Raw genomic sequence first — 25,009 nt, 5'->3', positions numbered from 1 at the left:
AGACACATATTCATCCTTCAATCTCCCTGCCCTTCCAATGACTAGAAAGAGAACTCCACTGTCATGATGTGGGGAGAGCAGGTGGCCTGTCCAGCCCTCCCAGGTTCCTGCAGGACCACAAAACACGCATTTAATTTGTGGATCAGGGTATTTTGAGGCTAAACCTTTTCCTTCTACAACAAGGAAATCAAATTCAAACCCAGGCAATACTGACTAGTAAGGGAGGCTCAACATTTTGAAGCATTTCTTACAGCAGCTTCTTCCCAGCTTCCCTGGAATTTGAGATATCACACTTGTACAGGGGGCCTGTGTGTTGAGCTGTTCGACAAAGGGCTTCTTGAAACTGGAACTGATAAATGGTCCTTGTGTAATACCTGTAAAAGAGACCCAAAAAGGTAGCCCATGTTTGGTTACTGAGGCAGAGTCAGACAGGAGGGCGTAGATTGACATTCTGAGATCCAAGTAACCAAAGAGATAGTAGGAAAATCTCTTTCTCCAGAAAGACTCAAACACGAGCTCTACAGACTCATCATAACCTACTTCATTTTTGTATCAGCTGATAAGAAGACAGAATTCTTTTGTGATAGGTTAGCCGGCACCTGTCTCGTGTTTTACAGATTTACAGGCTTGCATTTCTAGGATGCACCTTGATGCTTACAGCAGGTCAATGATATTATTTCCACTTTACAAATAAAAAAAACTGAGGCTCAGAAAATTTAAGATCTGCAGCTAATGGATGAAGAACACAGGCTTTTGGTCTTGAGGTTAAAAATGCTCTATCAGTCACTCTGAATTCTGCCACATAAAAAGACAAATAAAAATCTTTTTTATTTCTCCCAAGGATACTGTAAACTCCTTGAGGGTGGGGAAAAGTTCTCATGCGTGTTTTATTTAACACAACAACTGGCGTTGAGTAAAACTGAATTGAAACTGATCATCTCTTTTGAGGTTTGGGGGAGGTAGGCGGAGGGTGAGGAAGTAATAATAGTCCTCATCTCATAGATCCCTCTTTCTTTGCCATCACACAGCTAGCCACACCCCCAGCAATGGAACCGCGGAAGAAAACTGTCATTTACCGGATGAATGAGTAGTCGTTGGCAACGTGGAACAGAGTTGCAGGGTCACAGTAGCTCTCATCATGGGGTACAGGTTCCGCCACGCCAACGATCTCTCGCCTTTGGGAGGGAAAGATAAATTAGTCGTGGCTCAGCCATCCTGAGCAGGTAGGGTTGCGTGCAGCTGTTGCATTTCCATCAGCCAGTGGTATCTATACTAGAATCAGTCATCAGGCAAAACAGAAGCAGTGTAAAAAATCACAGAATAAGGCTCATTACGTGGCTATCTTGTACTCATTTTAATTCAGGTGGAATATACTGTTGGACAACAGCTGTGTCTTCAAAACACCAATTTAATACAATGCAATGCCTAGCCACAAACATACGGCGGAAGTCCTAATCATTCCTCTCCGGCCCCACACTTTACACGCTCCTGGAACACAAAATTTTGTAAATTAGAAAGTTTACTTGTTCTTTAAGGCTCACTCAGAGATCATTTCCTCTGTGAGGCCTGCCCCTGGTCACACTCACCTTCCAGCCCAGTTACCCCTCCAGCTCTCTAGCCAACTCTGACTTGCACTGCCTCCTTTGTCATTTCTCTCCATTGTATAATTATGTACACCCAGGACTTGCCCTGGGGACTTGAGCTCCTAGAGTGGGTGCTGTTATCTTTATAGTCACCTTTACAGCTCCCCTGCGAAACACAATGCCTAATATGGCTAACACTAAGGAAAGGCTTCAAGTCTACTTGAACTGGTGGAGTCATTAATGTATCAATCAATGTGCTAAGGGTTTGAGTCCATGCATCTCTAGAAATAAAGTAAGAGGATTCCAAACATTAATTCAATCGGAAACAACGTAGGGAACCCAAGTATTTGACAGTGTGTAAACTTTATACATTTGTCTTTTCTGATGGTGAGATTGTTATAGACACAATTTCAGTAATACTCTAACACCAGAAACAGTTAGACATGCTGCCCTTTCCTCCCAAGTAGGATTTGTTAAAGAAATCTTAGCAAAAGAGTGGCCCTGACGTATATCTATGGATATGGGGCTGGATGTTACATAGGTAAGTTTTCATTACAGAAAGGAAGAATAATAGAAACTAATAAAAATGTCATTGAGAGGAGTCTAATAGATGGTAAGGAAAAGATTTCTCTCCTTTTCTCCCTTCTTTCTCCCCTTTTTGTCTTCTTTTGGAATTCTTTTTTTTTTTTTTTAAGATTTATTTATTTATTCATACAAGCACTGGGTACAGTCAGAAGCGCGGGAGGGTGAGAGAATTCACCAGAGCCAGAGTGGGGAACAGAATAGGCAGACTGATGAAATACACTGCTGAGGGGAGCAGCGGGCGGCAGGAGAGGTCTGCGCGCCATGTGGGACCCTAGCTGGTGGCTGGGGATCGAACCGGTGCTGCAGAGGCTGCGGGCAGCTTCGCAGCCCAGCGCTCAACTGCTGCGCCACCAGGGGAGGCCCTGGAATTCTTTTATTCCAAGCTCATTTATTTCATACTTTCATGTGGCAGGGAGCAGGCAGGGCACTGGGGATGCAGTGATGAAGAATGAAGTGCTGAAACTATTGAAATTCTCTGTTGCCCAAACGTGCCAGACTCTCTCTCATTTAGAATTTTCTACACAAACCTGGCTAGCCTCCACATCTTCCTCCAGGCTCAGATGGGATGCCTATCCTCCTCTGGCCCCCAGATAGGGCTTTGGGTTCCCCGTGGCTGCACGTGGATCCTCATGCCCTCCCATCACAGCACGGGAGCTGCAGTGGTTTCATTTTCCACATCCCTCCATATTCCAAAGGTTCTTTGAAGTCAAAGAGAACATCCAAAAGGACTGACATGGGCTCTCCAGTCCTGTCAAAAATGTGGGCTCAGTGTTTTTGGTTAAGGGAATGGATCAAAGAGTAAATGAATAAATGAATGAATAAATCATGTCTTAAATAAGATGATGGTCTAATGGGCAACCCAACCCTTAAGAAGCTTAAGCATGAGACATTGTATTGTCTGGCCCTGCTTGGATGGAGGGCAGAGCCAAGGAAATGCCATCTGAGGAGAAGCACCCAAATGAAGACTTTAACAGGAAGCAGTTAGTGTGAGGGTGCGAGTGTGTGTGCTGTGATGGTGCTTCCCTAGTCGGGATGCTCTTCTCTCTTGTTTCCACATATTTAAACCCACATCACTGGATTTTAAGATTTAGATATTGAAATTGCCGTCATTCTAACTATGAAGAATTCTCAGAGAATTCCCAACCCTAGGTATCTTAGATGGAGTTCCCACAGAAGCAGAGCCGGAGACAAGCTCCTGGAAAACAATCCCCGGAAACATTGGCAAAGGCGTGAGGAAATGAGAGAAAGGAAAGCAGCCTCCCAAAGGTGCATTCTCAACCAAGTCACCAAAACCACCGAGGGACTCTAGGATTGAAGGTGAGCATTCACCTCAGTTATCCCACTGAGGGCAAGGAAACTGAAGCACTTATCCACCAAGTCCCATCAGCCATTGCTTGGAGTTCTAGTGGCTCAGGATGCCATTAGGGTATAAAATACAGATGCTGTATTGTGTGTGATATGATATGATAGACCCATGTGCGTGCGTGCGTGTGTGTGCGTGCAAAGGCCAGCCAAATGCTTTCAAATAAAGAGCAAACTCATGAAAAAACATTTTACTAATTGCATATTCATTGACTTACTTCATCTCCCACCACTTTTTCGTCCATTCTTCTTTGGTAATGTCCCCCTTAAAGACCATCCACCTCCACTTTTCCAACATGTAAGTAAATGGAAGTGTTCCCACGATGGTAAGTGCTTGCTTGAGTAGGAAGTTGATATCTGTTTCTGAAAGTAAAGTGGAAATGGATCAGTGTTAAGGTAAGACTGACAGTGGACGTTTTGTGTTCAATAATTTCCTAATTTCAAGATATAATTCCTCAAGATATACTTACTGTAAGATTATAATCTAGGATTGTGTGAGAAATAGTACAGTCGACATAATAACATGTATATATTTATTTCCTGTTAAGGGATTTAGAGTAGGCTAAAGCCTTGAATAGAACAGGTACAACAAATCCATAAGAAACACCAATTCTCATTTTTTCATTAGTTTCAACTGTCATCCTTGAACACCTCTTATCAGAGCTAATTAGGATTAATTCATTTCTTTCGCAGTCATGCTGTTTATTCTTATAAGCTCCATGAAGACAGTGACGGTTATGTCTCATTCAAGGCTCACTAGCCCAGTGTCTACTACACTGTGCCCTCCATGGGCCTTCATGAAATAGATGAATAGTAAACAGATGGGGGGGTGCAGTAAACCAGGGAGGAAGAAACAAAGACAGAGGGAAGCCATCCACTGGGCAACGAGAAGTACAGTGTACTTTACAAGTTCTGCCATCTTCCCTACCAGATTTCAAATGCTTGAACAAAACAGGCTCTCCCATTTACTTTGTTAGTGATGTGGAAAGGCAGTAGCATTCACCTCTAGGGTACAAACGAGGCCCCTTGAAATGTAAGCGGGGAAGATTATCTACTTAGCAACACTGTGCCTCTAGTGTCTAGGGGAAATGCCTTGCCTGTTTATCCATGTGCTGGATAAATATTTTTTAAAGATTTATTTGTTTATTCATACAAGAGCTGGGGTACAGGCCAGAGGTGTAGGGGGTGAGAGGATTCACCAGGGGAACAGAACAGACACACTGACTGAAATACACTGCTGAGGGGAGCAGCGGGCGAGTCAGGAGAGGTCTGCTGCGCCATGTGGGTAGCTCCCTGGCTGGGGATCGAACTCTTGCTGCAGTGGCTGCGGACAGCTTCATAGGTTGTGTCTTAACCCCTTGCGCCACCAGGGAGGCCCTGGATAAATATTTTTGCATGAAGAAAGGAAGATAGAAAGAGGGAGGAAGGGAGGGAAAGAATGAAGCAATTTATTTGTTCACAACTTCACAAACCAGGGGCAGAGCCAAGGAAAGAAACAGGAGTGTTTTAAGACAGTGCTTTAACCATGTCTGGTGCTCTTACTGATTCAAACAGGGAACACTGCTGTCAGGGATTATTGTTAAATAATAAAACAAGTAATTGTCTGTTAATTAACTTGATGACCCTTTCCTTCGCTGCCCCCTAATGGGAGGATGCCACTATCGGTCTATTATTCACAGGGTCTGAGCTTCTGTTCATTCTTTCAGACATGATAAATGGCTTTACTTTGATGTCTGGAGCCAGAAATGAAGGCAAAGTGAGTTGCGCGTGCAAGGGTGGGGCTCATGACCTTGACCTCACTGACCAACCGTTCCAGTTGGTGGACCTGATGTTTTTGTCCCAAATAGCTAAAATAAGGGGAGAGAAATATACAAAAGAGAACCTATTTGGCTCTAAGTTGCCGCCTTTCAAGACAAAGAATCGAAAGCTGTGGCGTCCTCACTGAAGAACCTGGATCTTGTGAACAACTGCCTGTTCCAGCAGATCCAATCTGCCCCAAGAGGAGCAGGCCGCTTCAGGCAAAGATGCTGAAGCCCCGCATGGATCTTCAGGGCAAATTCATGCCTCCGCTGGATGAATGACACGTTTCAGCCCCTCCCAACCTCGAGAGTCCACCACCTGGCTTCTAAGCATTCCTAAATTTCAAGTTACACTTCGCTTTGTATATTGTATAGATGAGGGTTCTAGTTCAGCTTTGCCATGTTGCATCTTGACATTGGACTAGTCATCTTCCCTTTCATCTTCAGTTTGCTCTTCTGAATATGGCCTTTAGAATCTGTTCCAGCTCTAAGATTTTCGGCAGTTTTTACCTAGAATCAGGAGGATCTACTCAGAAACTAACTGGCTGGGTGACTTGGAACAAACTATTTCTGTTCTGTGGGCCTGTTTCTGCATTTAAAAGAAAAAACCTGTTAGGTGTTTCTTAACATCTCAACATCATTCATTCAGTTACCTCACTTAAGCCCTTTTCAAAGACACAAAACCACAGGTGTGGATGGGCTGACATACACATAAAAAACAAATTTATGCAACAACAATTCCTCATTACCCATAAATTCTTCACAATTTATGTGGCAAAAATTAAATCCATTGTGTGCATGATAATGAATACCTGTGTCCACATCAGACTAAAGAATCCCCAAAGCAAACCATGAAAAAATGCCCTTACCATAGTCTTCAGAAAAGTCAGATGGCAGAAGGCCTAGGGATTTCAAGTGTTTTGGGGTCGCTGCAGACAGTGACATGATCTCCCCGACAGCTTCGTGGAAGCCTTCGTTAGCTCCGCTTCTTAGCAGGTAGGGTTGCTTAGCATATGCCATGTCGTACTGGATGTGGCCCATCTCATGATGGGCTGTCAGGAAATCATCCATGGTCACCTTCGTGCACATTTTGATCCTGCACAAAATTAGGCAATATTAAGATAAATCATGAGTACCTACCTTTTATGTCCTATAAACTGAGGTGCTTGATATAAAGTGATGGGCAGAGCTGAATCCCGTTCTGCTTATAGACTAACAGAAAGATAAGCAGAATCTTCTACTACAAACTGAGGCAAATCCTGTACAAGTGATCAGTAGACATGGCCTTGTGTATAACAATGAGTAAATGCAGGCAGAGCCTTCTAGAAGCACCAAGAAGGGCATAACTGAGGATGTAACAAACAACCTTGACCTTGATCAACATTCAGGAGTTGCCAGGGAGATGGCAGGGAGAAATAAGATGTTGACATTCCTGTCAAGGTTCATCGAGGTTCTCAAGCAGCCAATGTTGACTGCTTGAGTCCAGGTTGAACGCTTGAGAAAAGAATGTGACATCCAGGACTCTGCAGTTTGGTATAACCAGGACAGAGAAGTAGGAGAAGGGACTGGAAATTGATATTTGGGAATCATCCACACTAAGGCAGGGAGCGGATATGATGGCCCGCGAAGCAGGCAGATGCAGAATGGCAACAGAGGCCAAAGACAAAGCCCGCGGAAGTCTCAGTACCTAGAGTGGAAAGGGTAAGATGGTTCAGAGAGAAAGGTCAAAGAAATCCAGAGGGGGATGAAAATACAGAAGTTAATGAAAAATAGCATTTCAAAGAAAACTTGTAAGTGTTTCTAATGCTGCTGTGGCCCAACGAAATAAGGCCTGCATCTGGCAATTGTGTGTCTGTCCTTTCCAACTTGGCAAGAGCAGTGTCCTTAGGTGGGTTGTAGGGGTCATATTTTTGTGAGTTCTCAAATTAACTTTCCTACTGTTCTAACCATGCCATCCCCTGCTAAATACCCTTTACGGAGGCCTCCTTTTTCATGAATGAACTCAGCATCCTTTATATATCCCTGTGTGACCTGCTTTTCTAACTTGGCTTTTCTCTACTCTTTTTCAAAACATAACAATACCTACTATATACTTAATGTCAACTTATGTAAAGTCCTGTGCTAGGAAACCTACACATACTTAATCATTTTAAGCCCTCACCGTAGCACAGGAGTTAGTAAACTATGACCTGTGGCTGTTTTTATAAAAAAGATTTCACGGGAATAGCCTCGCCCACTTGGTATGTATGGTCTCTGACTGCTGTCGTGCCGCGAGGGTACCGCTGTGGAGCTGCAACAGAGACCTGCAAAGCCGGAACTATTGCCTATGTGGCCTTCGCAGAAAGGGATGGCCAGTCCCTACTCCAGCAGACGCTGTTGGGACCCTGCCCGGATCCTCTTCACCGGGGCAGATCCACCCATCCCCCAGCTGCCTGAGTGGTTAAAGGCCAACAGCTGCTTCCCTCTTCACTGCCTTGGGCCAACCTGGAGATGCCTCAGCCAGGACATCATGGCCCCCCACACTGGCAGTCCACAAGCGGTTACTGACTAATATGAGGGCTGCGGGACAACAGGCCGGTCCCCTTTTCTCAAGGTGAGACCAACACTGTGACCTGAATCCTGCTCCCGAGAGCCCCCATGGGATCAGGCTGAGGCAAGGCTCCAGCGGAGACCTCATCCTTACTTAACCCTTTCCCTGCCATCCTGCTTCCCTCAGTCCCCTTCACCTGAGAGCGTCCCCAACGACACACTTGTACAAGAATCTCCATGTCAGGCTGGGGACCCCAACCTAAGACACAAGTGTGCAGCCTACTTTTCCACTTTATAGATAAGGAAAATACCTTACTCTGGGCTACCTAGTCCTTGGGCGACACACCTGGGACGCCAAAGCCTGTGGTCATTCCACCGCCTCACGCAGGCGCCTCCTCACATGCCCTTCACTCTAGTCTCGCCCACTCTCTCCGCTGCACACTGCCAGGCCTGGCCTGTCTGCCCTCGTAGCTGCTCTTCTCCCAGCCTGGTGTCCTGCTCCAGGCTCAGCCTGTCCAAACCCTCCTGTCTTTCAAGCCCAATTCCCCCGCCAGCCTGAGGGCCCTATCCGATGCTACCCTCGCCTCTTGTGGTTTTCCGTGGCGTGTTCTCTGTGTGCCTCTCTGTGTCCTTCCTCTCCTTCACCCAGCTTGTTTATTCCATTGCCATTCTCGCTCACAAGAGGGAGACTCAATGCCTGAGTCACACATGCATTCTCCATGATCCTTAGTGCCAAACCTGCCCAAAGGTAGGCACTGCCCTTCCCAGGACTGTGCAACTCTAGGGGGTGCATAGAATTTCAAATGAGGCAAATGGTATCAAGGTTCCCGTTAGGGCCTCCTGGCAATCCCCTGCTGAGAAAACCCAGGTGTGCGCTCATGGACTCCAAGCCTCCATTCAACGAGAGTTCACTTATCTCTTCTGTGCTCAGAGAAGCCGAGAAGGAATGCTCTGCCCTGCCCCATTGTCTCTCACGTTAGCGGCAGCCATGTAAGTATCAGCCTCACTACCTGAAGTCGTTCTTTCCCAGGTCCCAAGCTGTGGGGTGACAGACCACTTTCCGGCCGTCTTTTGGCTCAGTTAGCATGGAGTTCTCCCAGAATCCTGCAGTCATACTAGGAAGGCCCACAGACACAAAGAATTTCTCAGCTTCTCTGAATATCCTCTGTGCGTCCCAGCCCTGGGTGGAGGGAAAAAACAGTATTTAATTCTAGCATCACAGTAGCAGCATTCTTTCTGTTGGATATATACAGAGACATGATGTTTCAGGAAGGAAATTTAGACGTGTAGACAGTTTTCAAAGTGTTAATAAAACATTGTCTCGGGCCTCCCCGGTGGCGCAGCGGTTGAGCGCTGGGTTGCGAAGCTGCCTGCGGCCTCTGCGGCGCCGGTTCGATCCCCGGCTGCTCCCCGGCCACCGGAGGAGGGTCCCACATGGCGCGCAGACCTCTCCTGCCGCCCGCTGCTCCCCTCAGCAGTGTCCTTCGGTCCTTCTGCCTGCTCTGCTCCCCGCTCTGGCTCTGGTGAATTCTCTCACCCTCCCGCGCTTCTGACTGTACCCAGTGCATGTATAAACAAACAAACAAACAAACAAACAAATAAAACATGCCTCTATTAAAAAAAAAAATAAAAATAAAACATTGTCTCAGTAATCCTGTCTCTAGGGAATTAACCTACGAAATTCTCGGAAATTAGGTCAACTAATTACACCTGAAATGGCTTTCAATGGTGAAAAAGTGGAAACGACCACCAGAATGGGTAAACGAATAATGACACATTTGTGGAATGTAAAATCTAAATAAATTAGATTCATAAAGAATTTTATTGACACTTTCATAATTTAATAAGTGAAAATATTAATGTATAAATTTATAAAATTAATGTATAAATATATAAAATTAATAAAATATATAAAATATATTAATAAAATATATAAATATATAAAAATTAATAAGTGAAAATATCGAATATATAAACCACTTTCTTTGGCTAATGTTAATGAGGCAATACACCAAAATATTAGCAGTAGACAAGGTGAGGTTGTGTGTTTTGTTTTTATTCTTTATATTCCAAGTGAAGACATAAAAATAACAACCTTCTCTTTGCTCACACCTCTTCAACTCAAGCCAATGATTGTTGGTTGAGCTCCTTCAAGGGGCAGGGCCCTTACTAGGCCCAGTGGTAGCCACAAACAATAAAGTGGGCATGAAGTTGTGGGATTTGGGAACCAAAAAGGGACAGATGTAACCCAGCAGACAATGGATCATTGGGCCTTGGCTTTGAAGTCTGTATGGGAATCTAAATTTTCAGAAACTTCTAGAACTGGAAAGGGGCGGCAATAGGTGTCTGCTACCCTGCAAACTCTTCTGGAAGCCAGTGTCCCTGAAGCTGACCAACGCTTCTTTAGAGATAAGGCCCACATCAGGCAAACGAAGTTTTTAAATCATTTTTAGAGACACAGAAAACTTCCTCTGATCTCAAAGACCAGCCAGATCTGGCTTTTCTCCTGTGTCAGCCTTGCGGATATAAAAGAGGGAACGAGACTATGGATTTTTTGGTATCATTTACCTTTAAAGGCTTAATGTCAGGCAATATGGGTGTTAATCAGTATGGCATACTTGAGCAGAATGAGCACATATTCAAAGAGTGTAGACTAGTAAGCACACTTAATATCTGTTTGATTAATAACGAATGAATAGAAAACCAGACTGAAAATACTAGGAGTTCTGAGTTCAAACTTTGGTTGCCACTGATGTCTTTGTGTGAGTCATTGATCCAAACCTCAGCGTCCTCACCTACAACAGGGAACTATCAAAACACCTGTCCTGACAGTCTCCTAGGGGCCCTGAGGGTCCATGTTTTTACTCTGCAGTGGACTTTTCCCAGGAATATGTGACGTGTGGGAAGATGTTCATGGTACTGCTACTTACAGATTTGAAACTGTTAACAAACGAAAGTCTAGCAATGCAAAAATAGTCAACTAATTATGGTCCAACTATATGAAGAGATTTTACACAGCTAAGGTAAGATTATGAGTTCTTCCCAGAAATAGAGACTTTTAGTTGAATAAAGAAGGAAATGTAATTATGACTATGTTCTGATTTTTTCAATAGAAGGGACTTCAGAGAAGCACAACAATTATATCAAAATGGTAACCAAAAGGTGATTTAAATTTTATTTTAAAGACTCATAATATTTTTAATAATGATGATTTTTAATAGGCAAAAATCTAAGGATATTCTTCTTTACTATTCATTTAGAGATTTTTTTTTTTACTAGTTATATACTATTTTTAGCTATGCTATTTAGAGATTAATGGCTGATGACTTAGCAATGATGAACTTTGGAAAGAGTGATACAAACCAGTTGAAATTTGACATGTTATTGCTTAATGGAAACCTCAGGTGATCTCTATTTTAAATATTTCTCAGCAGGATCAACACCATACCCGTCATTCAAGGTACTTGATGTAGTTGATGGTGTAAGTTACTTTCCCAAGAAAAGGTAGCTACATAAGGAACAAACTTAACTCACTTGAAACATTTTGATTTACACGGTTTCACAGGCAAAAGGGAAGGATGGCACAAAAAGAAATGAAGTTGAGGATTTAGAGTTGGTGTTCAAAGTTTCTCTTTCCTACCTGGTTCACCATTGCATCAGTAACATCTATGTTTGGTTTATCTCCAAAGGGGACTGTGAAGCGGTACAGATTTGTCCAAAATCTACCCCACATGTCACCTATTAAAAAAAAAAGTTAATTCATGACAAACAGCAGGCACAGAGACCTGATTTAACATAGCACACAAGGCAGAAGCGGTGAACAGGCCACACAGTATTCTAGATTTCATTTCATTTCTGTGCTCCCTTTTCACTACTTCTTTTCCTTCTCTCTAAAATTTACAACCTGTGCTTTGGTGGTGCTGGGGGGGGGTGAGGGGGGTGACATACATCCGAGGAGGTGTAAACCTAGTTCCCCAAATCACAGTGTTCTAAACCAATGTCACCTTCATAAAAAAATTAAATTTTCAGCATGTTCTTTTAAAAATCTCCTTTCAATGGTTAAAATGATAAGAAATTAAGTGGGCAGGTAAAACTTGTTAGGGAATTACCCAATTTCTCCCCTTTCAGATTATTATTCAAAGGTGCGATGTATTAGGAAACATCATAATTACTATTAATTCGAAACAGAATTACATAATCCACCAAGCAAGGGACAAAATAGGACAAAATAAATGATTACTCATCCCTACTATTGGAATCAAGAGAGAACAATAGGATCATCATTTAGGAATTTCTCACTAGTAATAAGTTTTAATTTTGTTACAGACTATTAATAATATGTTTAGCAGGGTGATTTTTTTTTAAGTGCAAAATATGTGTATTGAAAAATTAACCAAAAACTAGTAAAAATCAAAACATTTTAGGGCCTCCCCTGGTGGCACAGCAGTTGAGCGCTGGGTTGTGAGGCTGCCCGCAGCCTCTGCAGTGCCAGTTTGATCCCCGGCCACCGGCGAGGGTCCCACCAAAAAAAAAAAAAAAACTCAAAACATTTTAGAAACAATCAAGAAATTCAGAAATGTAGCTTCATACAAATTTCAGAAAATTTTGAAAAAACATGAAAAACTTAAATTTCTTTTGTAGGATCTAGCAGGGTGATACTTTAACAAATGCTAAATTTGATGCCAGCGTCAGAGCTCCCTAAAGAGAAAATGGAGCCAGAAGAGAGAGTCAATCTCATAGCAAGACAAGAACCTGGCACCAAGGTAATGGGGCAACACTGGAGTAGTCTGATGTGCTCTTTTTTTTTTTTTTTAAGAGATAAAATTTAGCAGAACTAAGTGTGAGGTCCTGCTGAAGGACACGTTTTACTGTGGAGAATTAGCCACAAGCAACTTAGCCCAGTTTTCATACAAAGCTACATATCCATGACATGAACTTTTCAAACACATACTTTATTGGGCCTCAGTATCTAGGACAAGGAGAAGGCAGGGGAAGGTGACCATTCTCTGGAGGGCGATCAGGAGATTCGGTGAAGGGAGGGCAGGCCTTGTTCATAGTTATCCAACCAACTTACTTTTCAATTTTAAGGTTTTTTTGAAACATTATTGACATAGAGCATTAAATTAGTTTCAGGGATACAATATAATGATTTGATATGTATATATATTGTAAAATTATCACAATAAGTTTAATTAACATCTGTCTTGCATGGCCTACAAAGGCTCCATGACGAATCCAACACCTTTGGAAGACTGCATCTGAGCCTAAGCTCAGCATCTTTCTTCATGATAGACTTCACTCCTGACTCACAGGATTCCGAACCAAGTACTTCTCCGCCAAAGTAATTGGTGTAATTTAGAAAGAACTCACAGCACTTTCAGTCAGGCTGTACCTTAATTCTAGAAAGTCTTTCTCTCATCCCTGCCTCTCCCCAGCCCACCAAACTTCTCTTCTCTGACAATATGATACTGAAATCCTAAACTCCACCTCATGAGCTTAATCAACCAACTTAAATAGTAAAAATTACTTTCCCATTTCCATTCTCATTTGAACTTGGAGTTCTTTTTCTAGTTATCCTAAGTAACCCCTTTATCCTTTGTGATAATTGGCCAATATGACTACTCTTTACGTATAAAAGAAAGTAATCCAATAGTGATTTACAATGCTCTCTGTTGCAGAAAGCACTTACAAAATGTGATTCCATGTTACTAACTCGATTCACAGAATTTTTCAAAAGTGTTATGCTGAGCCTTACCCCAAAAATCAACTTTAGTGGTGGGAATAGCAAAGAGCAACGTATACAAAGAATTCCAAGAGTGTCTTACCAAGCAAATGGGCAGGGATGTATCCAGTAGCATTGACATGAGGGAAGGTCTTCATCAATTTTGTTCTCACATAGGCATGAAGGTGTTCATAGAGTGGTTTAATCTGAAAACCCCAGGAAAAGGTGTAAAAGTAAGAGTATCCTCCTCCATCTTCAAATGCTCAACACTAGAAGTAGTTCCTTTACACAACTAGAATTTCCCTAAATTCTGACTTCTCCTCTGAAATATTCTGAAGTGTTTGAAAGCATTCATTCCATCTCCCCAGATACTGATGATGACTAGTTTCACAGCATAAAACAATAAACACACCTCGAGGAATAAAGGTCCCCAAATGAAAACAGATGCAGTAAATATTCATTTTTAAGCTGCTACTGACATCATGTTTTTAAATTGAAGTTATCACTGAGATTCCATAAAATCACCCATTTCTAATTGTATGGTCTCATAGGGACGAGTACATTTATATTGTTGGGCCACCACCATCCCTACCACCCAGTTTTACAACATTTCTATCGAAAATTTGCTTGCAACCATTTGATGTCCATTCCACTTCCACCCCAGCCCCAGGTAATCACTAAACTGATTTCTGTCTCTAGGGATTTGTCTATTCTGGACATTTCCTATATCTGGATTCACACAATAGGTGACCTTTGTGTCTGGCTTCTTTCACTTAGCATAATATTTTTCAGGTTCATCTATGTTATTATATGTATCAGTAGCTACAAGTAACATTTCATGGTATGACTATGTCAGAATTTGCTTCCTCTAGTATCTCATGAAAAAATTCACCAGTTGATGGACCGAGGCTGTTTACAGTTTGGGGCGATGATGAATAAATGCTTCTATGAAAACACATGGATAAGTCTTTGTAAAGCTACATGTTCCAATTTCTCTCATACAGATGTCTATGGGCGGAAGCCTAAATCATATGGTGTGTATTTAACTTTAACAAACTGTCAAACCATTTCCCAAAGTGACTGTACCATGTTACATTTCTGTCAGCGCTGCCTGAGGGTTCCGACCTCTCCACATACTCACCAACACTTGGTATTGTCAGTCTTTCTCCATCACAACCACACTAGTGGATGCACAGTGGGTTTGGTCATGATTTTAATTTGTATTTCCCTAATAACTTTTTACGTGCTTATTTGCCACTTGCATAATTTCTTTGATGATGTCCTTACTCAAATCTTTTGTGGTTGTTTGTCCTACTCCACTTTTCATAGCGCTGCCCAACTATGCCTGTGACAGTAGTTTCACATGAGAAGTTTGAAGGCACAGGGGTAAAGGGGTGACATGGGAGTCAACCAGAAAGAAGAGGGGGACATTGAGAAGTGGCGTGGCACACTTCTGCTCATAGGACTCTCCTTCCCTTAAAGGCAGAGGCTGAGGAAACAAGAGCAGCACTTGTCCGAAGGAAAGGAGCAAAGTCTTCACAAGACACAGCCCCAGAGACCACTTCTTATGCTCTGAAAGACCCTTCCTCCTGACAATCTCTCCTTCTTATAAGCTTGCTATCACTAATTGCTGGTCAGTGGCTGAAAAAAGGGAAGAAAAGCAGAACAATACCCATCACTTATAAGAGCTGCCCTATTATTCCTGAAAATATTTTCAAGCCCTAACAGTCCTTAACTATGAGACCTGGGGATGGCTGCTCCATGTAAGAACAAGCCAGAAAATCTTTGGCCACTGTCTGCCTCCTGTGCACTGTCCTCCACAGTCTCTGTGTACACCTTCTTGCTTACCTCTGCAAAGGTGCGTTCCACATCTTCCATCAGTTGGTTGCGGGTATAGTAGCCATCTGCTTCATAATCTCCTCTCCAATAATCCCCATAGTCCTCATACTCTGTTTTTTAAAAGGAGAAAGACCATGAGGGAAAGAGAGATAAATCACCATATACATAGATTAGCCTTGTTGGGAGCTTAAAAACAATCCAAAAATTTGTCACATTTTTATTTCCTAAATAGCAACTCAAAGGGATGCAAGTGAATAATAACACTCACTGATGTCTGCTAAGCACTTGCACTGTGCTGGGAATTTAAATGCACTGTCTCATCTAATAAGCAGAAGACCCACAAAACTGCACACAACAGCCTGCTCTTCCTTGGCTAAATCATTTGTCCAAGGTCATTCCTACTGTGCCAAGCCTGGGTCTCTACTCTCTCCGTAGGTTGTTAGTGTCTTTTGGATCTCTGAGTTTTAAAATTCTATTTTTATTCATGGTCTTCTATTTTCAAATCTAACCCAATTTATCTTAGACATTGCCGAGGAGGGCCTGTGTTTCTTTGCAAATTATATCTACACACAGCACATTTCTGTGGGTTTGGTTTAGCATCTCATTATCAGGAAATAAGAGCTTGTATATTGGCTAACAAAGTTTGCACTTGTATTTTAATAATTTTCATTTTTACAGACACATTGGCAGTGGATGATCATGAAGATGTGGAGAGAAATAAAGATTTGGAGGGAAGGCTATGATGACTAGCTACCGGCTCCAGCTTGCCTACGGCTTGAGAAGTGATGGCCTAACACATTTAGAAACAACACATGAAAAAAATTCTTCCTTACTCAACCCAGGAGGCAGCTAATCACCCAAGCATGAAGCACTTGATATGCCATGGCTTCAGGCAGGAGACTAAGTTCAGAGATAAAGAAATTCCTCCTCATGTTAAGATTTTTATGACCATATGATTTGAGTTATAATTACAATTGCAGAAAATAATGGGTTTCTAGACTAAATGAACCTGTTTTTTCTCTTGCTGGGACATCACTCTGAGGTAAATATACAAAGGAACGTTGAGAAGAACTGTGACCGGATGGGAGTTCAGGCGAGAGACGTCTCCCTGTCTCCCATCATTTCTGAGAAACAGAACCCGTATTAACCCCCAAACTACCTCAGGACCCCTTAGGGGCCTGAGACCTTCCCCCACAACTGATTTATTTGATGCCAGGTAGTTGAGTCTCATCCCTGAGCTCTTTACTGCCCAATAGTTTCTTCTTTGAGATGGGCACCCTGGATTGTTCCAGAGATGGCCATAGGTTTAGAGATACTGGTTGGAGCAAGGGCACAGGTTTGGTCATTCACTAGACACAGCACCACAGCCCCACAGCGGCTTCAGGAACAGGGCCGGGAACTTACGGTTAGCTCTTGCCATCTCGTTCTTCAGGTCCACGTACTGTTCATATAATGGCCTCAGCTTCTTGCCGACCTGTGACCGCCAGCCTTCCCAAGCCCAGAGCCGCCTATAGTAGTCGTCGCTGTTTGCCATTATTTCATCCAAACCTGCCAATAAACGTGCATTTTAAGATTTTTATTTGTGAACAATTACAATAATTTTTAAAAAGTAGGGCCTCCCTGGTGGCCCCGGGGGGTTAAGATGCAACCTATGAAGCAATCCGCAGCCTCTGCAGCACGAGTTCAATCCCCCAGCTGGCCAGGGAGCAACCCACATGGCACAGCAGACCTCTCCTGCCTCACCCGCTGCTCCCCTCCCCAGTGTATTTCGGTCAGTCTGCCTGTTCTGCTCCCCGCTCTGTTTCTGGTGAATCCTCTCAACCCACCCCCCACACACACCCCTCTGGCCTGTACCCCAGCTCTTGTATGCATAAATAAATAAATCTTAAAAAAAAAAAGTAAAAGCAAGACGGGCAGACATCAAGGTCATAAAGTTATTAAATGAAATCTCCCGAGTCATTCATTTCCTCTTTCTTGTTATACTTCTCAAATATTTCTGCAGAGAAAATAAGCCATTGAAATCACTTAACAAGAAATTAAATTTCTTGAATGCGACAGACTCTACCATGAGGTTTTGTAAAGAGCAGCTAAAACACATAGCTGGGATCATCTGATCTTTGGATTAGCCATCTGAAAGGCACAGCAGCATCATCTAAGGTCAATCTCATTTTTAAAATGTGGGAGTAAAAAGGATATCATAATCACTGCTCAAAGTGAAAGGCTTACCTGGTTCAAGTAAAAGGCACTCCTGTGGATTAGATGGGTTACAAACTTGTCCAGTGCTGTAGATGGTGCTCATTTCATTTAGAATTGTGTTCAACTGCAAAGCGAAGGCGACAAGCAATGTTGAAAGGGAAAATGTGCTGACGGGGATGCTGAGGTAAAGCTGTCCTTGGGGCCACGTGGTTTTTGATGCTTCAAAATACACAGTTCACACCTTCCTTTTCTATAGTGATACCTCAGTTAAGCTTCCCCACTATTAACTAGCACATCCTGAAAAGCACATAATAAAGTATATGTGCCGTGATGGAAAGAACCAAATCTACCAAAATCCCAGGAACATATCTCGTCTGCACACACAGAGAGAAATGCATGCAGCCTGCAAGGCGTGCACATTTCCTGAACACCCACTATATCGCAGACTGTGACAATGTGGACGTGAACACGACACTGGTCCTCAAGGACCCCACAGTCACGGCACAGTGACGAAGTCATGAAATCAGCAACTGAACAGCAGAGTGAAAAGTGCTCTGTCACCAACTAGTGCCATTCAGGAATGACTTCGGAGAGGCGGGGACATTGAGCTTTGTCTTTGAAGAGAAGTAAGAACTGGTCAAGGAGAGAAGGGAGGTGGACAGCAGAGCCCGAAGGATGGAAGGTGGCTAGGAAAGGCGCTGCATTTGACAGAGAGATGACGTGTTCAGGGAAACTGGGGCCGTGGTGTTGCTCTGGGAAAGGAGGGCAGGAGGGTGGAAGGGTAAGCAGCGCCCTGATCGTGAGGGTCCTTCCACGCTATGCTAAGAGTTTCAGCTTGACCCAGTAGGTAAGGGAGAATAGAAGGAACAGAGTAGGGCCTCCCCGGTGGCGCAGCGGTTGAGCGCTGGGTTGCGAGGCTGCCCGCAGCCTGCAGACCTCTCCTGCCGCCCGCTGCTCCCCTCAGCAGTGTCCTTCGGTCCTTCTGCCTGCTCTGCTCCCCGCTCTGGCTCTGGTGAATTCTCTCACCCTCCCGCGCTTCTGACTGTACCCAGTGCTTGTATAAATAAATGAATAAATCTTTAATTAAAAAAAAAAAAGAAGTAACAGAGTAAAGCAGTGCTACTCAGGGTAGGGCCCACAGACAGAGCAAGTCAGCAAGTGTTTCCATTCTGTGCTGAGCTCAGCAAGTGAGGGAATAAATGTTTATAAACTTGTAAAGGCAATTTGATGTTTCCATGACAGCTGAGCATCTGATCAATGAATTTAAATGTCTTCAATGGACTTGATAAGAAAGCAGGAAAGGGCGGGAGGGAGGGAGAGAGGACAGGAGGATAACAAGGAAGGAGGGAGGGAGGCAGGAGGAAAGAAGGGAAGAAGGAAAGGACCTGTTCTCAGCTTGGGTCGTTTAGGAGGCACTGGATGAACTGTCCTGCTCCCCGTCTCCTGCTGGTCTTCCGTGAGTTTGTCACTCCGCGACCAGAGCGGTTATCCTAACCCATGAACTGGATCTCATGCTTAAAGCTTCAATGAGATCCCACAATCCAAAGGCATGAAGCCAAGTCCTTATCATGGCACAAAACCCCTCCGTCGCCTCTTCTTCCTTGAACTGTGCACTGAATTCGTGCACCCTTGAGCTTCGCCTCTTCCCAAACACGTCAGGCTCTTAGGTGCATGTCAGTGGTTTTCAATTCTGGCCACACATCAGAATGTTCTGGGGATCTTTTCAAAATACAATGTCCAGATTCCACCTAGGCCAGACCAGGCTGTCCGTATTCTAACAGCAGAACAACGAGCAAGGTTTCCCATGGTGTTTTTGTGAAAAGATGGGACAGCATGGGATGGATAAGATAAAGTGGATTAATAGCTAGTTGGATAATTGGGCCCAAAGAATGTAGAATAATAAATATGAACTTGTAGGAAGATATGCGCCATATGGTTTTATCTCCCTCCTTATCATGCATTTTTCTTTTTATAAATGCAGATCAGTACACAGAGTTCCAGAGGACAAGCTACTCAGAAAGACTTTGATGTTAAATAGCCAAATATTTTAGATAAAATATTTCATTAGGTTACATCAAGGGTCTGTAAACTATGATCTGCAGACCATATCCTCTCTGCTGCCTGTTTTTGTAAAGTTTTATTGGCCCGCGGCCACCACCACGCGTTCATGTATTAGCGATGGCAGCTTTCCCACTCCCACAGCAGTGTTCGCTCAGCGGGACAGAGACGCCATGCCCCACACAGCCTAGACTATTTATTACCCTCCCTTGACCAAAAAACTTTGCTGATTCTTGGACTAGAGATGGGCTAAGAGGTGCCATTTTCACAACGACGAATCTAGGCTTTCTTCAAGCTGGAAAAATGACCCATGTAAGAACAGGATTTGAAAAGGCATCATTGAGAGCATTCAGAGTGGAAGAGATCGGGAGATTTTATTGACAAAGAGGTTGACATGCACCAAACACGACTGTCAAAAAACCAAAATCAATGACTGGCCGATCTTTCAGCCAATCACCTTAGATATATAAGCAGCATATAGTCATTTTTGTATGTCAAAGACAAAGACCCAAACAAACAAGAACCCTAACAGAGCCCTAACTGTCTCAGCAGACATGGAGCACAGGGCGCCAAGTCTCTCATTCCCCTCTCCTCCATGCAGACCAGAACCCCGCCGAGGGCTGAGTGCCAGCCAAGGAGAGTGGCAAAATGAACAGGCAACTAGGTCTGATTAGGGGACTTGAAACTGCTAGGGAGAAATTGATAGAGTGAAGGATGTTTAGCATAGAAAGGAAAAGACTGCACTAGTTTTTTTTTTTTTTTAAATGAGCTGCCCTAATTTAGTTAAAGACTATTATAGAAAACAGCAATTTGGTTCCAGAAGCAGAACAAAATGGAGGTAAAACATTCTATACACAACAGAGGGAGGGTCTTTCCATCAAGCAGAGGGTTCTGTATATGGAATTGATCTCTTGCAAAAAAGCGAATCACCCCTGTAAAGTGCTTTGGACTGAGGGTGGTAGGAACTTGCTTAAAGTCCAGCATGAAAGGGGGAAGGAGACTACGTAAGGGACGCCTCAAGCTTGGTGCTATTGATATTTGGGACCAGACAATTCTTTGCTGTTGGGGGACTGCTTGTGCTCTGTGGACTATTTAACAACATCCCCACCCACTAGATGCCAATAGCAACCCCTCCAGTTGTGACAACCCAAAATATCTCCAGGCATGGTCACATGTCCTGGGGCACACTGTTTGCAAAATCAACCCCGGTTGAGAACCAAGGGCATAGACCAGCGTAATCTTTAGGCTGCTTGGTGCTCAGAAGGTAACTCTGTCTGGGGTGCATGTACACACCCAGTGCCCAGACAGTCCTGTTTATGCCTGTGTCCTAACATAACTAGCAGCAGTATCTTCTTTCACTCCCCAAAGGACTCCGGTCTGGATGATAAATTCTGAGCTCACCCTCCTAGTGACAGAGCTCTTTTTAAATCAGCATTACTGTCGTGGATGATAATAGTGTGGAAGAGTTCCCACACATTTCAACTCTGGGGATCAGTACTAAAACATTCACATACTTGTTTGATTTTTTCTTCTGAAAGTACTGATGAGCCTTTCTGCTGAAGAGACTTCAACTGAAGCTTGACTATGGGGTCCTTAATATCTTCTAGTTTATACTTCTCAGCGAGCTTGGACTGCCCTTCATAAAAGGCAGTCCAGTTGGCCCCAGCTTCATTCTGAAATGACAAAAAATAAAATTAGAGTTGGAATAGCACTTCATGAGCAGAAAGAACAGAAGATGTAGTCCAAAGAACATCTGGTGGAACATCTGAGAGCTCCTGAGTGGTTTCGTTCTCTACTTTACTGAAGGTCAAGGCTTAGGTTAAGAGTGACCAAGTCACTCTTGGTCACTCTCTCTTTTTGGCCCAGTGCCTAGCTTTCCCAAGGGTCCTGTCCCCAGAACTGGAAGTGAATTCTCACAGTTGACTCACATTGAGGGACCCTGGAATTTCTGGCTTGAGCACTGTGACGTGGGACTGTTGACTGAGAATTCAAGGAAGAATGCCCTAAGGGAGAGCCTGGTAGAGCTCACAGTGGACTTAATGGGAATACAGCCCTTGTGGTGATGGGAACCATAGTAAATGAGAGCCAGTTTGCAGGAAGCTCTGTGGTGCCATGACTTACAAGAAATTCTGATTTTAAATGATGATCCCTAAGGAAGGTTGTCTGGAATATAGCCATTGGGTATCCATGGTGATTATCTACCAGCAAAAGAAACCCACAAGCAGGTAATGGTGACAGGATTCACTTGTCCCCATCTTGAACATCAATAGGTGTGTGGACCTCTGCAGCGCCATCTAACTTCAAGGCACAAACTCATATCCATTTATCCAAGACTAAAATGAGCAACTACTTCGTACAGTGTACTTCTCTATAGAGAAGTACAGAAAAGAGGTAGCACATGAGTAGGTAAGAGCTCCAGTCTTGGAACAAGACACAGCTGACTAGCTGTGTGGCCTTGGGAAAATTATTTAGCCTCTCTGAGCCACAATTGCCTTATTTGTAAAATGAGAATAATGCAAGAATTTACCTTAAAGGGTTGTGGTAAGCATGAGAAGAACTGAAAAATTATAAAATAATTATCAGAGTATCAAAAATATCCTAAGAATTGGAAAAATGCCAGCTATTTTATGATTTATAGAAAAAAGTTACTGTCCTTAAGAATGTATCATAAATGTTTCATTAATGAAACATCCGAGCATATGATAGTGCATAAACTCTGAGTGGACCAAGCATTTTCTGTTAAAGGAAAAGAGCAATTCACACAGGTGATCATATCTGGCCATACCTTCATGGAGAAGGTGATTTTTCAGACAGACCTTAAAGTAGATAGGCGTTGGATGGTTGTGAAGTACTTTGCAAAATAATTTATCTCCTGTGATCTTCCTGACAACTCCATGATATGGAATATCATTTTATCTCCATTTCGAATATGTGGATAAAGGGTTCCAGAGAAATAAACACAGGCACACCTCATTGTATTGACCTTCACCATGTTGTGTTTTGCAGATACTGCATTTTTTATAAGACCCTCCACCAGCATAAAAGATTATTTGCTGAAGACTCAGATGACTGTTCTCATTTTTAAAGAAATAAACTGTTTTTAAATTAAGGCCTGTACCTTATATTTTTAGGCACAATGCTATTGCACACTTAATAGACTATAGCATAGTGTGGACAAGACTTTTATACGCACTGGGAAACCAAAAAAATTCATGTGACTCGCTGGATTGTGCTATTCAGCTCATGGCGTGGTCTAAACCAAACCTGTACTATCTCCAAAGTGTGCCCGGGAGCTCGCATCAGCTGCCGGCATGTGGCTCCTGGACCCCAGGGTGGGCAGACTCTAATCTGGCTCCCCTGATCCCTACCTCCTGGTGGCACAGCCTTGTGTGATCCTGTCCCCTGAGTGAGAGCAGGACCCATGACTTGCTTCTAAGCAGTGGAACATAGCAGAGGTGACGGATGCACACGCTTACATGATCTGAGATTGTAATAGTCGCCTTGCTCAGAGACTATCTCTCCCTTGCTGGCTCTGATGCAGCAAGATACTGTATGGTGAGCTAGGCTGAGAGAGTGCCACGCAGTGAAGAATGAGAATGGCTTCTAGAAACCAAAGCCTCAGCGCACCAGCATACAAGGATCTGAATGCTATGAGCAACGACATTAGCTGGCAAGTGGATTCCTCTCCAGTAGAACGTCAATGAGACCACAGCTCTAGCCAGAACTTGGATGGCAATCTTATGAGACTCAGAAGTGGAAGGTCCAGCTAAGCTGGACTATTCTATTAAGTGTGCAATCTGACCCACAGAGACTGTGCGATAATAAATGTGTGTTGTTTGAAGCAGCTAAGCTTGTGGTATTTATTACACACTAGATAACTAGTACAGATCCCAAAGGCAAGGCACCAGGCAGGACTGCACTGTCGAGACCAAGAAATTTGGCTTTCGTTCTGTGACTACTAAGGAGTCACTTGGGCGTTCCAAGCAGGCATGTGGCCTGATGGGAATGGTCCCGGGGAAATGACAGCAAGGGGTGAGATGAAGAGAAGAGGAACGACTTCTCAATTAATCTTCAGAAACAGCCTAGTGAGGCAGTGGTGATCGTCTCCACTTCACAAATGAGGAAATTGAGCGCAGGGTGGGCTTGCAACTTTTGCTAGGTCACACAGCTAATCATTACAAGAACCAGGACATCAGCCCAGGTAAGTTTACTTCCAAAGCCCATGTTCTTTAACCATTGACAACAGACACATTCTAGTGTTCTCTCTAGCCTGCAGGAGTGGGAAGGAGTGAGCAATAAAGGGTTACAGCACAGTCTCCTCTCTGCAATCCACCACTCGCCCCTCAGTCCCTGCCCTTCTCGCCCCAATCCAGGATGATATTACGTTAAGCAAAATTGCTGGTAAACCTTGACACCAAAGTACAGGAATAATTTTATTCTCAAACAACTTTGGGAACAACTCACAATCCCCAAAAGGCCTTCACCTCAATAATTTGTTATTATTCTTCATGTGGTAACTTTGAAGTTTCCTGTGTTATTTTATTTTATTTGACTTACCACAGCTCTACTACAAGTGTTATACTTTATTCCTTCAAAAATTGACTTTATGTTGCCTTGAATTTTGGTGGCTGAGGACAGACTTTCATCCCAAGCTACTCTTTTTAATATTATTTACAACCTATTCCATCCTCAGTAGAAGTCTCCGAGCCTAAATAAAACTGCTTAACAGTTGCCATACGAAATTGGCAACGTTCCATTTTCACCTGAAAATATGGACATTTTCTAGAAATCAACACAAGTCAAAGTTCCTTGAATATGCAGGTGAAACTCTCAAGGTGGAATTCCTGCAAGAAATTACTAGATTCAAGCAATTTTCAGCTTCAATAGATATTTACATTTTGGTAAATCTGATTTTATGTCAAGTCAGCACTTCTTTATTAGTGTTATTTTATTTCCCTGATTATTAGTTAGGTTATAGGTATATATGTGCTAAATCCTCCTCTATGAATTTGATGCTCACATCTTTCCCCCATTTTTCTAGCGGATTTTTGTCTTTTTCCTATCACTTAGTAAATATATATCCTGGCTGATAACCTTTTGTTAATTATATACATCACAAATATTTTCTCAAGGTCTACTTGTCGTGTGTGTGTGTGTGTGTGTGTGTGTGTGCGCGTATTCATGTGTCCTGATACACAGAAGTTTGTTTTTAATTCTAATGCAATTGATTTGGTCAATTTTTCCCTGTAGAGTTTGATCCTTTGGTCTCTTATTTAACGAACCATTTCCAACCAACCATTTCATAAAGCGACACTAGTCAAGTATCAGCTATAGTT

At 43.1% G+C, this 25,009-nt stretch overlaps 1 protein-coding gene across 1 annotated transcript in view; it reads right to left on the bottom strand.

The window, feature by feature from the left end:
* ACE2 (angiotensin converting enzyme 2) overlaps nt 1-25,009 on the bottom strand; it is a 43,529-nt gene that overhangs the window by 11,619 nt on the left and 6,901 nt on the right. Inside the window, exons 2-12 of the mRNA XM_037513124.2 lie at nt 21,188-21,346; nt 17,646-17,739; nt 16,824-16,967; nt 15,429-15,529; nt 13,684-13,786; nt 11,499-11,596; nt 8,869-9,038; nt 6,199-6,425; nt 3,749-3,893; nt 1,077-1,175; nt 252-374 (exon numbers count right to left, since the gene is read on the bottom strand). Of these exons, the coding sequence (XP_037369021.1) occupies nt 252-374; nt 1,077-1,175; nt 3,749-3,893; nt 6,199-6,425; nt 8,869-9,038; nt 11,499-11,596; nt 13,684-13,786; nt 15,429-15,529; nt 16,824-16,967; nt 17,646-17,739; nt 21,188-21,346 (1,463 nt within the window). The remainder of the gene's footprint in view (nt 1-251; nt 375-1,076; nt 1,176-3,748; nt 3,894-6,198; nt 6,426-8,868; nt 9,039-11,498; nt 11,597-13,683; nt 13,787-15,428; nt 15,530-16,823; nt 16,968-17,645; nt 17,740-21,187; nt 21,347-25,009) is intronic.

The sequence above is a fragment of the Talpa occidentalis genome, unplaced genomic scaffold, assembly GCF_014898055.3.
Source record: "Talpa occidentalis isolate TD23 unplaced genomic scaffold, MPIMG_talOcc4v2.1 talOcc4.15, whole genome shotgun sequence".
In the NCBI taxonomy this organism is placed as follows: domain Eukaryota; kingdom Metazoa; phylum Chordata; class Mammalia; order Eulipotyphla; family Talpidae; genus Talpa; species Talpa occidentalis.
This window is presented reverse-complemented; position numbering and strand designations above follow the sequence as displayed.